The sequence below is a fragment of the Lutjanus erythropterus genome, chromosome 12 (assembly GCF_056507025.1).
Source record: "Lutjanus erythropterus isolate fLutEry1 chromosome 12, fLutEry1.hap2, whole genome shotgun sequence".
Lineage (NCBI taxonomy): Eukaryota > Metazoa > Chordata > Actinopteri > Lutjaniformes > Lutjanidae > Lutjanus > Lutjanus erythropterus.
Window position 1 is genome coordinate 29,094,569 of NC_139328.1, and position 17,196 is coordinate 29,111,764.

The following is a 17,196-nucleotide window of genomic DNA, read 5'->3' on the forward strand; positions in this document are numbered from 1 at the left end:
TTTGATCTCACCTGAATACACTGTGTCTGACAGAAGTGCAATAATTTAAAAGCATATGCACAGTTCTTGATGTGTAAGACTCGCTGGCTTCCTTCTTAGTTTTAGCATATTTATTCTGGATTGATAGCACAAGGAGGAGAGCCTTCAGTCTGGCGTAGCTCTACTAACATTTGGGAAGAACAAAGAAAACATGCTTTCATTATGTGTGTGAAAGTGTGTCTGTGTGTGTGTGTGTGTGTGTGTCTGTGAGTAGTTTAGCCATGGAAGTACATCAAGGCAAAAATGTTGAACCAGGCTCAAACTAAGACCTTCATTCTGCCCATGAGAACAAAAAAAAAAGGTATCTGAGCTGGAATCTTTATATCAGTGGTCCATATGCATGTGGATTGTGTTCACGTGTGCAAAAATACTTAACTAATTTGATGAGCTGTTTTTGGTTGCACACCATCAATTTCACACTTCAAAAAACAGTTGATAAATGACACAAAAAAGCAACTCATCACTCACTTTCACAGATGTACAAATATCACACTCTTTAGCACATGCGTAGACAACGCGCGCGCACACACACACACACACACACACACACACAAGGTGCAGCAGTAGAAGCAGCATAAGGTGAGCAGACGCGGCCAGCAGAAGGGATTCATCAGACTGACGTACCATGGACATGATCACATTTCTTTCATTTATTTTCCCCTCAGTTCTACATCAGAGGACACTGAAACATTTGGGTCCCAGCCCTACACTGTTCATGTGCCACCCCTTTACTGATTCTCTGACAACATGATGACAAATCCGTGGGGCCGGAGTACAAGACAAAGAATGATTTATCAGCCACAGACACACATATGCTGCGCAGGTCGGTCAGAGCCAGACACTGCAAACATAGCAAACTGTCTGCGTGTAGTTTACATCAGGTAAATGTGAAGATGTGAGCAGCTCGTTATTGAGCTCAAATGTGTGAAAATGAAGCCATTCTCATACTGCATAACGAACACATAATATTAGGGGCACAACTAACTATTCAGTATCAATTATTCTGCCAATTATTATCACACTCAATTTTTTCCCATACAGTATCAGAAAAAAGGTGAAAATGCCCGTCATATTTTCCAAAAGCAAAGTTTTTAAATTGTGTGTCTGAACAAAATATGTTAGCAAACATATTCAGTTTACTATCATAGAGAAAACAACCAAACACTGACATGATAAGCTGGAACAAGATAATTTTTACAATTAATGCTCATTGAAAATTCAAATTCATTGCTTATCAAAATTGTTAATACACTTTTTCTGTCAATCAACTATTTAGTTAATCAGTTAAGGGGCTGCACAAAAATGATTTGGGTGGTGAGATGGAGCTGAACCTTAGACCCTATTGGAAACGATCTATAGCGCATGGTCAAAAGTGCATGGGGCAAGTGCATTTAGGGCATGTCCGGCTCCATTTTTCCTGGTTAAAGGACAGATAATCTGGGCACAAAGCAGATGTAGTCAAGCGATAGTTCACCCAAAAATGAAATTTCACTCAATATCTACTCACCCCTGTGCTGATGTGAGGATGGGTGAAGATCTCCAGTTCACAAAACACTCCTGGAACTTCAATGGAAAACAGTGTTGCAGCCAAATCCAGTACAATTGAAGTGAAAAGTGACCAGTTTTAAAATGTAAAAAAAGAACAAAATGTCTCTATACTGCTTGTGTGATGTAATCCAAGTGTCCGTAAGCTGCAACATTAAAATCTGACCCAAAAAGACACCATTTACACCATGACACACACCAAATCCACATGCACACGCCTAAGGCGGGTACACAGGCTCTCGCCCAAGCTGCGTGGCTGCAGCAAAGAAATGATGTTCTTCTTCTATGTCAAAGTCCTCTGACATTTTCTTCTTTGTTGAAAGATGGCAAAGTCAACTGTGTGCATAACAAGTCACTGTTTCTGAGCAGATCTCTCTCTGTTGTCTGAGTCACTTCCAGGTAGCATGTAAACACAGATGTGAAGGTATTGCAAGATCTTGTATATCTTGTGTCACGCCGCTTGGGCGAGAGCTTGTGTACACGCTTCAGGCATGTGCACGTGGATCTGGTCTGAGAGGCTACAGCTGACATTTAGGCTAAAAACATGATGTAAATGGTGTCTTTTTGGGTCAAATTAATGTCATGGCTTACAGACACTTGGATTACACCGCACAAGCAGTATGGAGACATTTTGTGGGGGTTTTGTGTTGTTTTTTTACATTTTAAACTGGTCACCATTCACTTCAATTGTACTGGATTTGGCTGCAACCTTGTTTTCCGCTGAAGCTCTGGGAGTGTTTTGTGAACTGGAGATCTTCACCCATCCTCACATCAGCACAGGGGTGAGTAGATATGGAGTGAAATTTAATTTTTGGGTGAACTATCACTTTCATAGGGCTGTTTTTGAAATACTATGAAATTAAACAATCAGTGTCATTTCTCATTCCCTTTAAAAGCTAAAACATCTAAAATTATTATAACATTGTTAGACTGGAAAAAAATTAATTAAACACTAATTAATAATTAATAATTACTAATTTACCAATTAATAAATGTGAGGCTTGTGGGAACATGCAATATTGAATAATTCTCTCGCAACATGAACCATCTTTGATGTAACTATTAAGTATATTAGATGGAGACTGAAACTAAATATAGACAAAGGATGAGAAAAAAAAGACCCTCTCCCTTCAGCCAAAAGAAAAATGACAATATCCTCCCCTTTTTCAGACCCCTCTAATAATTTAAGTACAGTCCCTAATCATTTCAGATTTAAACAGTAATTGTGATCTTCAAACACTGATTGCACATTAAACTACTGGATCAATAATTTCTCAGGAACAATGAAACCCTCCATCTCTCACACACGTACACTCATGTTGTAGTGATAAAACCCAACCCTCTGCTACTTTATGAAAATGTTATGGGAGTTAACCTCATTTCAAGCCAAACCAGCACATTCCTTACGCTGCCTGCTGTTGAAAAGTAAAGTAAAAAAAAGACAAAAAGAGGTGAAGGAATGAAGGGGAGGCTTGATTTATTCTGCCTTATCAGTCCAACTCCACCCTCTAACGGATGAATGCAGATCAGATGAAAGGTAGAATAATAATAAATAATTGTTCTGTTCTCTGCACATATTTTGAAGATGGAAATGTTAACATCCTCAAAACTTTGTAATAAACAAGTGACTATAACATTTATTCCTTTTTTCTCAACTATTCTGTAAGAATCTGCGTCAGTTTGTACTTATAGATCATCTCACGCTTATCACTGCAGCTACATAAAGCTCTTCTGGCAACAAAAACCACATTTATTAACTAGAAAAATGCACTCAGTAGAGTGGAGATCTTCATCAGGGAATGTGGAAGGAATATTCAGACATAACACCTTTGTAATCACCTACATTTTTATTAGTAACTGTAAAGTAAAGGCATAATATGTAGGGTTTTCCTAAAAAAACAACAAAAAAACAAAAGACTCAGATAAAAAATAATCCCTCTTACTCATCACTTAGTAACTGAGTGTGTGTATCTGCAGCAGCCCACTGCCTGATTTTCTTATCTTCATTATTTTGCTGTGCTCAGGACACTTTACCAACCCAAAGCATCTGTGTGAATGAGACTCAGCAATCATCTATCTTTCTGGTGTGTTTACAAACATCAGCTGACAAATCCTGCATATTATACCTTTAATTACATATTCTCTTTAGTCACTGTAATGGATTACAATTACATTTGTTTTGTTATGTAGTTACAAGTTACACGTGACAAGTTGCTCCCCCACAATGCTTGTAGGTGAGTCTTGGTTTAGCCTAGCAGTTGTCAATTACTAATAGCCTCTACAGACGGTTAAGAGGAGGGAGGATTCAGCAGTTAGTATAGGTTTTATGTAGGTTTTCAAAGTTTTTCAAAAACTGTGAATCACCATAACAACAAGAGGTCCTTCAGCATGCAGCCATAAATGCACACACAAAAAAGTTTAGGCTGATGAGTCCAGTAGTATCTGAGATGAGCTGCAGACAAGCTCCACCCCTGTTGGTCACACGCACACACACACGACCCATCGCATGATCTCCTAACAAGTTTTGTCTTGTTCGTCTTGTTACATGTGTCATTTTTATTTACGTACAAGCTATTTTCTGGTATGTGGAACTGAGAGAAGGCGTATTTATGCAACCATCACAGCAGTGACAGTATACAGAGACAGTATGCCTGGCTGCAGACGACCCTGCTCTCATGAGAGCTGATGATTTCCAAGAAACAGTGGTGTCAGTGATCACATGGTCTGTAGCAGACCCCTGAGTACCACTGAATCATACTCTGAGATGGATGGCCATAAGATAAGTTTATTGAAAAAAGACAGATAGATAGAAGGAGGGAATGTGGAGAAATCATACTTGATCATGCTCATATTTTTTGTCTTGTCGCTCCATTCAGACTTTCTGGACGGCAAAAATCATCTCAAAAGTCCTGGATTTTATTATCAGTACTAGGACTGCAACTAAGGATTATTCTCAATCTAAATTAATCTGCTGATTATTTTTACGAATAATCCATCAGTCGTTTCGTCCAGTGATTCCCAGACTTAAGAATGCCAAGGCCCAGTTTGAAATCTGAAAATTATCTGCAGCCCACCCAAACCTTTAATCACAACTCTGGTTGACACATGAGATGACATGACAAGATATAAGATATTTCGGTGTTAACGTTACTGGTCACCAAATACGCTGTAACACCATTACACTAGGTCAGAAAAATGAAGACTTGTATGCAATTTAAATCCCATGTCTTTGTTTTAAAAAACAATACAAAATAATCATAAATATGTTATGGTGATTTCAACCATATAAAAATTTAAACTTAAAACCATTTTATTTATTTATTTTTCATGACTTCTCTCTCTCTATCTCGCCTACAGGGACTTTATGGCCCCCCAGTGGGCCACGGCCCACACTTTGGGAATCACTGGCTCAGTCAATAAAATGAAAATACTCATCATCATTTCCCAGAGCCTGCAGTGATGTCTTTAAATTGCTTCTTTTGTCAAAGCAACAAAGCAAATGTTTGACATTTTTGCTTGAAGAATTCTTAGAAATAATTAATTGATTTACTAAATAGTTGGCAACTAATTTTCTTTCAATCGACTAATCAATTACTCAACTAATCTACAAGCCTCGATTCTGGAAACATCCCACAGGTTGAGTAAAGACGATACTTGACTCCTACAGATCTCGCTGGTAGCAAGTAAAAACACCATTACAAAACAGTGACATGAGAAAAACTGTCCCAGTGTAGGCCTTTTTGTCAATATAGTTAAATATTTCCATCTTCTACAACAGATGATGTACTTCATATGACTCCTAAAAAAAATAAAGAGAAACAGAGGGTAAAATTATGTGTTGACTTAGGTAATGAGACAGATCTTTGATAATGGTTGTAGTCTATCTATCATGTGCAACATCCTACTTTAAATTTGGTAATTTTGCCTTGATTTACTAAACACTCCAAGATCCTACATTTGTTCGGATCTGTTTTTGCTTACTGTTCTTATAATGATCATAAATGAAGAGTTTAAAAAATGAAAAAAGACAGATAGAGGATGGAAAGGAAATACAAAGATTGCTCTCACTTGGGGAGTGTGGGTGCTGGTGCAGAGTTTTGCCACTAGGGAGCATCAGGGACTGGATAAAGACAGACTTCTGTTTTACTTTACATGTATGTCTTCCTGTGTGTCTGTCTCAAAACCTTTTTTGTCATTGTGTCCTAGTTCTCTGCCTCTGTTTGTGCCTTATAGATTAATATGAATTGTACAAGGCATCGAAAAGAACTTCATAATATTGAAAATCTTTTACAGCAGACATGATGATTTAATATGATACTCAGTGAGATCATCACTGGCTGTCCACCCTCATATAAACCACTCGGCTGTTTGCAGACCGGTTGCTTGGCTCTCTGCTGCTTTACATTGCAAATACACCCGTGTTTACATTTGCTCCACACTGACAATGGTCACTATGGGTTACCTTGACTCACAACACAGGTAACCAATCAGAACTCACAGGGGGGGCAGTTCTCTGGAAAAAAAAGAGGAAGCAATAACTGAGAGGCACTGAGGGTAAGAAGAAAAAAAAATCACCACGATCCGCAGTGATCTAAAGTCTGTGTGGCACTTTCTTATATTCACAAAAGGAAATAGATCCCAGGTTTGTAAGCAGATGAAAGCTGTCTGTCTTCCAAAAGGGATGAGAACAATTTCTGTTTCTCTTCTGGATCCTCCGGGCAGCTGCTGCTCTGCAACATACAGACACAAGCTGTAAACACAAGGTAAGCCCACAGCCTCTTACTCCATCTAACAGGCCTACTGCTCAGGATCATGACATATACTCCATAGAACCAAAGAAAACAATGCTAGTAGGTCTTTGGGTGACTGGATTTTACATGACATGTGCTGAAGGGAAAGTGAAAGTATTTTTCAGAGAGTGTGTGTAAGTTTCTGAGCGTGGCTGTTTGACGCAGTTTAAACTCTTTACAAGAAATGTTTCGTTAAAAAATAACAGCACACTGTGAAAAAGAAAAATTGAGAAAACTTTAAAAGCTAAAACAAACAGCTACAAAGCCTTTTTGAGTTTAATCAACTAAGAACTCAGTTGTTGTGTCAACTTAGGTTCACTTAAGTTCACTCACCAACATTAACATTCAGAATATTCATGTATTTAGGTTCACTCAAAGACCTATCTTAAGTTAACATTGTTATTCAGAGCTACTCAGAGTTATTTAAGTTAAGACAAGTTAAATTATTATATTTGATGGACCGGAAACTGTTTGCTTTTATAGATCAAAAACATATACAAACAAAAAAGTCCATATTGGGGATATTTTGTCTCTTCACAATAAGAAAACATTGTTGGTTTGAATCCACTAGCTGTCCATGACGTACACTGTAAAACATCATAAAGGTGTGTAGCATAATCAACTAATCTTTTCTTGTTAACTTAATGTAAATAAGTATTAACAATCTCAAGCCAATTGTAAATTCTGTTGTCACCACTATCTACTTCAAAACTTATAAACATGAGTTTTGACTTAAAGCAGAGTCAAACAAATGTACTGCAGTGAGTTCACTTAACTCATAAATTTAAGTTTCTAAAGAAACATGACCAGTATATTAGCAAACTACCCAGCATGCATTGTTTGAGAGTTAAAGCTCTCTCACTGAAATTTGCTGTGGCTTTCATACATGTTGGGATAAATCGGGGTTGTTTCTTTTCTTAATGATGAAAATCGCCCACTTTTCCTGACAGCTCTGGTTCCTGAAGTGAATTTCCCATTTCATTAACTCCACTGATGTTTCAGAAAATTTTTATATAAAGAGTTTTAATCCTGGAAACAAGGTAACCAACAATGAGATGAATGGTGACCATAAAACATTTGATTCAGAGCATACAGGAAAAAAAAGACTGCAACAAGAAAGATTGAGAGTAAAGAAACTACCCGCTCCATAAAGCATTTTGAATGATACTGCTTCTTCTGAAATTTAACTTTCATCATTATTGCAATGATTATATTGTTAATAACACTGTTGTAATATACTGTAGTTTGTGTTATGTTTGAATAAATTACATTAATTGTGGCATAACAACATTATTACTATGATTTATGTTACCCAATGTTATCTACCTAGCTAACCAGACTTCCAGTGAAACTACTCATTTGAAGCTGTAGTTTCTTGGTTACAGCAAACTCCACCAATCAGAGACATCACACTTTTGGATTGTGGGTAGTTTAGTACTTCTCTATGACGTCACAAATAAAAACATGTTTTTCATGAAACAAGGTTGATGCTAACCATGCTAACTAAGCTCTATGCTGAGCATCACTAAGGTTAGTATCAAATTCTGGGATAAGATGAGTTTGAGCTAATTATTCAACCCATGTTGAGTGAACTCACATTTTTAAGGCAGCAGGGGAACTTAAATTTTTAAGCTGAGCCAGCTTAAAATGATTTACATTGTATTTTAAATGACAGCTAGACAAGGCACACGTATTCACACCAGGAAGGGTGTAAAAACAGAGGTGTGTTGGTTGTGGCCACCTCCACCATTCCCCGATCCCCAATCTCCTTCTCTCCACAAACACACATACACACACACACACACACACACACACGCACGCACCATATTTCACTGTGTTCATTTAACAAGGCCCGGTTACCCCAAGCAACAAGAGGGGCTTATCAGCTGCTCCCTCACTTGCCATACTGTTATCAGCCTGGCCTAGTTCACACATACACACTCTCTGCCCCTTTCTGTTAAACGCACTCGCACCCTCTCTATCTCGGTCTCTGACTCGCTCTCTCTCTCTCACACACACACACACACCCACGCGCACACACACATGCACGCAAACTGGGGAATGAATGTTATGGGGGCTTATCAGTGTCCTTGGGGGCCTGGCAGCCACTTCACAGACTCAGATCCCAGTGCCGAGGCCACAGAGACAAACCTATGTGAGCAGAGTGCTGATGAACACAGGCTCTGTGCTGTTAGAGATGTTCACTATAGAAGCAGCAGGCTGCAGGGCACGCTGACAATGAACACACACACACACGGCACAAAGGCAGGCGGCAGTGGCTACCAGTCAAAGAAAGAAAACGAAACAAGTACAGATGTGTTGTCAGTGAACTCTGTGTTCACTTCTGCAGAACAGAAAACGCAAGCTGCACTCGTCATGCTTTTTTACAGTCATTGACACTTATATAAGCATAGTAGCTTGCCAAGATGTACATCCAGAGCCTGATTTGCAGGTTAAGTAGCTGGTATTTCATTACTATCCACCTGTAATACAACTGCAAAACAGTCAGGATAAGTAGACGAAAAAAATCAGGTCGTATCATTGGCTGATATTTGTGTCGTTTTTGAGAATTTAGCATAAAAATGAAACAACTAATCAATCATGAGAACTGTTACACATGCTTTTCATTTTCAGCTCTAATCTCACCTACAATCAAGCTTTGCTGCATACCAAACATTAGCTTTTTTTTTTTAATCCTGCAATTCACTCATCATATCCTAACATAAATCATTGAGCGCCAAACAACAGCACACATCAGAGGAAGTCGAACATGAGAAGGCCACTGCTGGCAGAGAAGTTGGCAACAGTCTGGCACGAGAACTCAGGAAGCGGTGCCTCCTAACTGAGCTGTGCTTCCTGTGTGATAACTGACCCAAACATGTTGTGTCTGTATCACACACACTCACATTCTCCCTCTCTGTGGCAACCGAGGCATAAAAAACTCAGGAACTGTGAGACTATCAGGACGGTTTCAACCAAATCGAGGATTAATGGGATTACAAAATGTAGGAGCTCAACGATTATATTTAATTCCTTGGGAGCGATTTTGTGCACAGTGGGAAATCTGTTGTACGCAAAACCTAAACGCAGGCGTAATCTTCAACAGAAAGGAGCTGGAGGTGAGTGCAGGTGTGCCAACAGTGTTTACAGTTTAAGTTTGAGCTATGAGAGGGAGGCCTCTGTACAGAAACCACAGAGGAGACTAAATTCACTCAACAGTTAACCTCAGAGAAGCTTAAAAATGAAAAGCAGGGATGGTCATAAGAGAAAGGACAAGATAAAGCAAATAAACAAATAGTTTGGATTATTTAATGTGGGATTGTATGAGGTACATATTGATAGTCAATGTATTAGCTATAGTAGATGATGGCCGGCACACCCCCTTTTTGGAGAAACACAGAGGAGTACAAACACAGAAGCAAAGCAATGTACTGCTGTGGATAGGGTCAAAAAATTTATTTTAGCTACTTAAAAAAGATCCACCTACAAAATCAATATCAGTTTAAGTGTAGGGTATATTTAGAATATTTTCATGACTTTACTTTGTCGTCACACAGCCTTTTCTGATGGGAAACTGCCATTATATGAACCAAGCATTGCTTCCTGCAAACCAACCAAACTCCATAGACAAAATCAGTAATTTACCTGATGGAACACGGGAGTTGCTGGTCTACTGCTGCCTCAGTCAGTTTGTTTGTTTGTTTTATTTTGTGTATCCAGCTAATCCGAACTCACCTTTTAAAACACTAAAGTCACACAATAACACGAACAAACTAACAGACTGAGGCAGCAGTAGACCAGCAAGTCCTGTGTTCTGTGAGATTTTTTCTGTGGAGTTTGGTTGGTTTGAAGAGAGTGATATTTGGCTTATGTAATGTCCAAAAATATATTAATTATATAGATTTATATAGATATTTTTAGGTTGGCCTTTTTCAAGTGGGTAAAATACATTTGCTGTCCCTGTCCACAGCAATTCATTGCTTAGCTTCTGTACTGGTGCCCCCCTCTGCTTCTCCAGACTGTGGGCATGCCGACCGGCATCTACTGTAGCTAATAAATTGACCATTGGTGAGTACCTCATATGATCCCACATCAAATAATGCGAACTATCCCTTTAAGGGGAAATACAGAAGAGGAGTTGGTTTGGTAGTTTTGTTCTGAATGTCCCCTTCACAGTCATCTTGTATGGAATGTGCGCGTTACGCCCGTGAAACCTTGAACATTGTGCAAAGACATGATGTTTCAAGTTCAACACCAGCTGCCTCCCCCCTGCTTGTACCACACGCATGTGCACACACGCACACACACACACACACACAGACACACACACTCACAGAACACAGGCACACATTGCAGTGCAAATGCTTCCTTCCTGTTGCTGGTTTAGCCTCTTTAAGAAGCAAGATAAGAGCGACAGAATGAGACACATGAAAGAGGGGAACAAACTGTGCTGTTTTCTTTGCCTCTCAGAGCACAGCGACCGCATTTCTTTATTTGGTTTTATTAAAAAAGTCTAACCGGTTACCACCTGACATTCACTGCAGGTGCGGTGCTCTCACTGTGTGTTTTGCTTCTAACGGCTCTCCAACCCCCCACCAACACACGCGTTTGCTCTTGTTCCTCTCTGTTCTTCTCTGGCAGGTTTGGTCAGACCACAGGACAGTTTAGCAGCCCCCACTTCCTCATCGAGAGTCGAAACAGAGCAAGTGAACATGAGTTTCCTGTGACGCCTCTGTGTCTCTGGTCAATTAGTACACTCACATCACTCTGCCACTGTTGAGTCGTGCTGCATGGAAGGAGACGGGCCTCATCATATCCTGGGGGGAGCTCTCTGCTAGATCTACACTGACAGTCAAGTGCTGCTCATCTGAAGACTCACTCCAGAAACCTGTGCGGACACAAAAACACACCGGACCTGTGCAGTTAATAATAAGAGAAAAGCTGTGATGCTGTTTTCACACAGTTAAGCTTGTGTGTGGGTTTTGGGACATTCAGCCATGCTTCAGCAGTCAGAGCTCATCTTTGACTTTGCCAGTGACCATGTTAACATGTCACAGGTGAGTAAATGTTGAGCAGCGATGAATTTCTCTGTTTGTGCGTGTTGAAACAAAGCTGGCATGTGCTGCTGGACAAAATTCAGAGGAATCTGACAAATCGTAATCTAATCTTATTTTCTTTGTGTGTGTGTGTGTGTGTGTTGTAGTTGGGGGTTTTCTCAGATTACCCGGCGGTGATTGTGGAGCAGGTTCCTCATACACACCTGCTCTCATATGCAGGCTTATCGTGTGAACAGTCACATACAGAGGAGGATCACGAGCAGCTGCTCAAAGGTCAGTCCAAACACAAACACACACACACACACACACACACACACACACACACACACACACACACACACACACACACACACACACACAAACACACACTCACTCCATCCTTTATTTACCTGACACATCCACATTTCATGATTAAAACTCTCTTGCTGTCCTGTAGTCTATTCCAAAGTTTTTTTTATGGCAGCTATATTGATATGAAATAGCAGAACGGACATAGGTGTTACCAATGACACTAATTAAGGTCCCATTCCATTTAGTGTAGTAGAGCCTTTCCACAATACCTTAATCGGTGTTATTGTGACACCTGTGTTTATTCTTACTATTTCATGCCAAAATGGCTGCTGTGAGAAAGGTCTGTTGAACGGTTGAACTTCTGCCAGGTTTTATTCAAGTCTTACCAGTGGTGGAATGTACTAAGTCCATTCACTCAAGTACTGTACTTAAGTACAATTTGGAGGTATTTGTTCTCGAGTATTTTCATTTTCTGCTATTTCTTCTCAACTACAATTTGAGGGGGAAATTTTACTTTTTACTCCACTACATTTTTTTTATTTGAACTTTAGTTACTAGTTACTTTGCACATTGAGATTAATAACCAAATATGATTTAATAAATTAAGATAACACTTTGAACCTCAGGGAAAATTCATGTTACCCAGCAGTTAACTATATAAATCAGTTAAAGTCAGCCCATCCTTTAAAGATAGCAGCATTAAAGCGTTATGCACATTAATGCATAAATAATTATAATCCAATAATATGATATAGGGGAGAGTGGGGCAATTGTAACATGGGCCAGTGGTATCACACTAAACTCCTCCAATCAGAAACAAGCTAGAGTGGTGACATTGACTCTGCACAATTTTATCTCTTAAAAATTAGCATAAACAAACTATGCTAATATAGGTGTTGTTAGCTACCAGACACAATTGCTCTTGGGCCAAATGGCCCCATGTAAGCACCTTGTTTGTCTGTGTTGACATACTTTTCCATTAGAAAATGAACATATTTCACTACATTTAAATGTAAAATTGTTTTAAATGGAATTCAAAAAAAATAAATCTAGTTACTACTAGAATAGTTCCCTAGTCTTCTGCAAAAGAAAATAGAAATAGAGGTTTGCTTTGAATGCATCTAACAGAATTTGAACCATATAACAAAAAAACACAAGTAACATTACTGCTGAACTACAGCAGTAATGTGATTACCAGGAGGTGCACTTTTTTTTAGATACAGTGGGTTACTAGTAGTCTTATAGTCCTTTTCAGTAAAAATATATCAATTGTATTATCAATTATTGCACATAGATATGTCTCTTTTGGCCCCAGTCTCCCCTACATTATTCTGTTATGGGCCCCTCTTCTTCCTTCCTCTTCTATTTTGATGGCAATGCTTTTGTACTTTTGCGAAAGTAACAATTTAAATACAGTACTTATTTTACTTTTAGCAGGACGTTTCTATAGAGTGGTACTGATATTTTTGCTTAAAATAAGCTTCGTAAATGTTAAGTCCTGTTAGATGTCAGAGAAAGCCTGTGCTGGCGCACGCGCAGTCGCGACCCTCGCACATGGCCCACCCTCTGTAAAAAAAAAAAATCAGGAAGTGAAACAAAACATTCCTGGCTTGTTCCTGGGAAAGACAGTTAATGAATCATATTATGATGTAGACGTGGTCCATTCGGGCCACAGCACATATGCTATAGCTTGTTCCTCACCCGTGCTGGAGGTAAAAAGTAAGTTATATCACTGTATCGGGTTGTTTTTGCGACATTGTGCTGGCTGGAGCGAGCAGATGAAGCAGGGCATGGCGAGGCTCGGTTAACTTAGCTAACAGTGACTGCAACAAAGCAACACTCGCAGCAGACAGTTATGGACTGTTTACCTCAAAACTACACCCGTTTTGTGATAGTGACTTACCTGCTGTGTTTCCTTAAGCATGGTGTCTTGTTTTGACAGGTCGTGTGTAGGTTTTCTCGTCGGCAGAAAGTGTTTGAACCCCCGTCAAACAGCTGTTAGCTAGCAGATGTTTTCTAGCTCAGAGCTTCACAGCCTCTTCACCTCACACAAATAGATGCGCGGAAAACAACAGACTCCCCTCTGATAACTGTGTGCCTCAGTGGCATACATGAGACACGATGTAAGCTGATCGATGTGATAAGTTACAACCCTTAGCTGTGCATATTGTTAGTGTGGAGGTAGCAGCAGTGAAACATCACAGTCACATATTAGTACTATTTATCTAACTGTGCTCTGTACGGGAGTTTAGTGGGTGGGAGCCAAGGTCAAATAACTAATAAAACTGCCGTTTGGGTCCTTACACGATCAGTCAACCCAAACTACGAAAAAAAAAAATCATGTTTTTACTCCTGTAGTTATTTGATTATTAGTTCACAAAATAACCAGTCGTATTTAAAGGGACACTTCACCCCAGAAACAAAAATGCACCTTTCCTTCTGACCTGTGGTGCTGTTTATCCATCTAGATTATTTTTTATTTCAGTTGACAATTTTTTGACATATCGGCTGCAGAAATGTCTGCCTTCTATCAAATATAATAAGATTAAATGGCATTAATGGCACTTGTGCTTAAAGCATGTTTCTGTGATTGAAGAAGCTGTTCACAACATGTCATTGGATTAACCTGAGTAACAAGGTCATGATTTCTGGAGACACTTGTGTTGAGTTTTTCACATGTATTTTGTGTGTCACGTGTTTTGAGCACCACGAGCTGAGTACCATTTAGTTCCGTTATATTCGAGAGAAGGCTGATGACTCAACCCCAAAATTCAGTGTGTGAAACCTGGAAACACGGTTTTGATTTTTTTTTTCAGCAGATGCCAGTTACTGATAATTACAGCTTCTCATGGTAGATAAGATAAGATGTTTTGTGCATTTTGAAACGGTGTTCATATAACCTGTAATTTATTCACACCTGAAGGCAAGAAAGGCTCGCATGTAGTGAGCAAAGATTGATGATTTCACATTCCATAACTTTGACTAAACAAAATGTACTGGACATCACTTTTCCAGCACAAACAAAAGACATGTCTGCCTCTGTTTTTCTGTTTAAGCTCATGGAAAATTTCACAATTATACTTTGGCTTTTACACAGCATTTTGCCTGAGAAAGAGCTGTAATTTTATTATCTGAATAGTAGATATAAATTTTCTCTTGTTGGCCGATAATTTATCATCCTCGATATACACTGTGCATCCATACAATTACTGGCTCATATGTCCTGTATGAATTCAAATGTGCAGCCACCGGTCCATTACTGCCAGTTTTATTTGTGGTGAATTACTATTGAACAATTCCAGGAAAGCCCATCCCATCTACTGATGTGCTGAGACAATGAAGGGGTACTTGAATGCATCTGATAGGGCTGTGGGGGCTCGTGAGACAAGAAAGGTTGAGAACCACTGCGCAATGTGCCTTAAATGTTTGCCATTTCAGAGACATATGATTTGACTTTCAGTTGAGGTGCTCAACAATTAGGGATGGGTGAGATGGATGTCTGTAATTTATGTCATGTGATTTATATACATGATGATGCAGTGCATTGTCAGTGATATAGGGATGAAATGAAATGATGACCGGTTTCACGATAAACCATGAGAAAATTCCTGAAGGTTATATTACCATTTACAATTTTAATTGTCATGAACAGTGTTTGATTACCGCAGTTTGAACAACTCTCTGTAAATACTGTTCAGCATCAGCCAAAGTTAGCAACAGCCTCCCAGATGCAACACGAGTTTGTTTTGTGTCACTGAAAACACTGACATCAAATTGTTGAGAGGTTTTCAGTAAAAAACCTAAAAGGATTTCAGTATGTGTGCCAGAAATTTTAACAAAACCACGTTAATAATGATAAGCACAATCATTTTGGTAACTATAATCATGATATGAAATTTCCATACTGTTTCATCTCTAGTCTGGAAAAACAATTGAGAGAATGTTAATGGGTAAATTAACCAAGCAGGAATGTCTGCTCTTGGTTTTGTTAGTTTAGCAAATGAAATACCTGACATACTGTAGATGCTTCATCACATTGGCGCTCTTCTCCTCCTCCACCTGCTAAAGATTGTTTTTGCATGTTACTCCTCCCCTCTCTGTTGGTTGTAGTGGAGCCATGTGAAAGTGGAGAGGAGGAGACTATGGAGACACTTGTTGCTGCTGACTCGCTCCTCAACATGGACTGTCCTGACACGCTGTCACTGGAACAACACTACTGTAAGCACACAAACACACACCTGAGTTAACTCTACTCACATGCATGCTAACAGAGTGAAGATGCCTCAGTAAAACCTCGCCACCTCTGCTTTTTGATATAGGACATGTCTGACTGCGAGATGTTATTTTTAGATGTGGTGGTCACAGTGCTGCTCTCTTTCATTAAATCTGTTTATGCCCCCCTGCAGCCCAGACCTTCTTACCATCACTGGGTGATGTCATCACTACTCCCGTTACCCAGGTGACCGTGTCAGCAGAGGGGGTTGTGGGAGCTGTTGACCAGCCACAATGGCACTCGTTGCACACAAAGAAACCTGCAGCACAGCTTCAGTCCAGGAAGAGAGGTCAGTGACTTTCTGGGTTATTAGCTGGTCTGAAACTAAATTATGGCTCGTGTGATTATATTTAAATCTTGTAAATGATCTGCTTTTATTCTTCATATATTTAGGGAGAAAATCACGACACAGAAGGGCAGAGTCTCCCACACCCGACATTATAGTGAAGAAGGACAAATACAACAAAGGTATTGTCACACTTAGTAAATTAGTTAAGTCCCTTTCAGATATGCCATCGTAGACCATTTTCACAGCAGCAATATTGATATGAAATAGCAAAGACAGGTGTTACCCATCATACTAATTAAGGCTCTGTTCCAATCAGGTCAAACAGAGTCAGGGTGCTGTTATTGTGCATGTTGGCTCACTGCGAAGGCTCTGCTACACTAAAAGGACTAGAACCTTTATTAGTATAACTGAAAACACCTGTTTACCATACTTTTTCATATCAATATAGCTTCTGTCTTTTATGTCAATATGATAGCAGATTTCCATGTTGGTGTCATTTCTGAACAGGCATCACAGTCACCTTTACATAAGATACACACTAGGCCTAGTAACATTTCCAAAACATTAGTGTGTGGCTTAAGTCTGAATTAAATGCCATCAGAGTAACAAGTAAACGTTGATGCAGTACTAGTATAAAACACAATACTCAATACCTCACTTGACCACAGCAAAAAGAAAAAAAAGACTCAAAATGGGTGAATATTTTTCTTTTTTAAATTAAGAACCTGCACACAGTCTGTAAAAGTCACTGAACACTGCTTGGTTCTGCTGCGAACCAAATGTCAGGCAGGACAATAAAGACTGAACTGCTGAACTGAAGACTGAACTAAACTGAGGTCTTGAATGAGCACTTAGATATTTTTTAATAGCTTTGGTACTTCTGATACTACAATTAAAATATATTGTTTCATT

The 17,196-nt window shown here is 39.3% G+C and overlaps 1 protein-coding gene across 2 annotated transcripts in view; it reads left to right on the forward strand.

Moving 5' to 3' along the window:
• The first annotated feature begins 11,255 nt into the window (after positions 1-11,255).
• The window catches only part of sugt1 (SGT1 homolog, MIS12 kinetochore complex assembly cochaperone), a 39,173-nt gene continuing 33,232 nt past the window's right edge, over positions 11,256-17,196 (forward strand). Inside the window, exons 1-5 of one of the 2 annotated variants that reach the window (XM_084731760.1) lie at positions 11,256-11,431; positions 11,578-11,704; positions 15,833-15,940; positions 16,129-16,284; positions 16,389-16,463. In XM_084731760.1, coding sequence (XP_084587886.1) covers positions 11,372-11,431; positions 11,578-11,704; positions 15,833-15,940; positions 16,129-16,284; positions 16,389-16,463 — 526 coding nt within the window. In that variant the 5' untranslated portion in view covers positions 11,256-11,371. Of the gene's footprint in view, positions 11,432-11,577; positions 11,705-13,287; positions 13,442-15,832; positions 15,941-16,128; positions 16,285-16,388; positions 16,464-17,196 lie in introns of those variants that run through there. The other variant, XM_084731755.1, reaches the window with a different exon arrangement.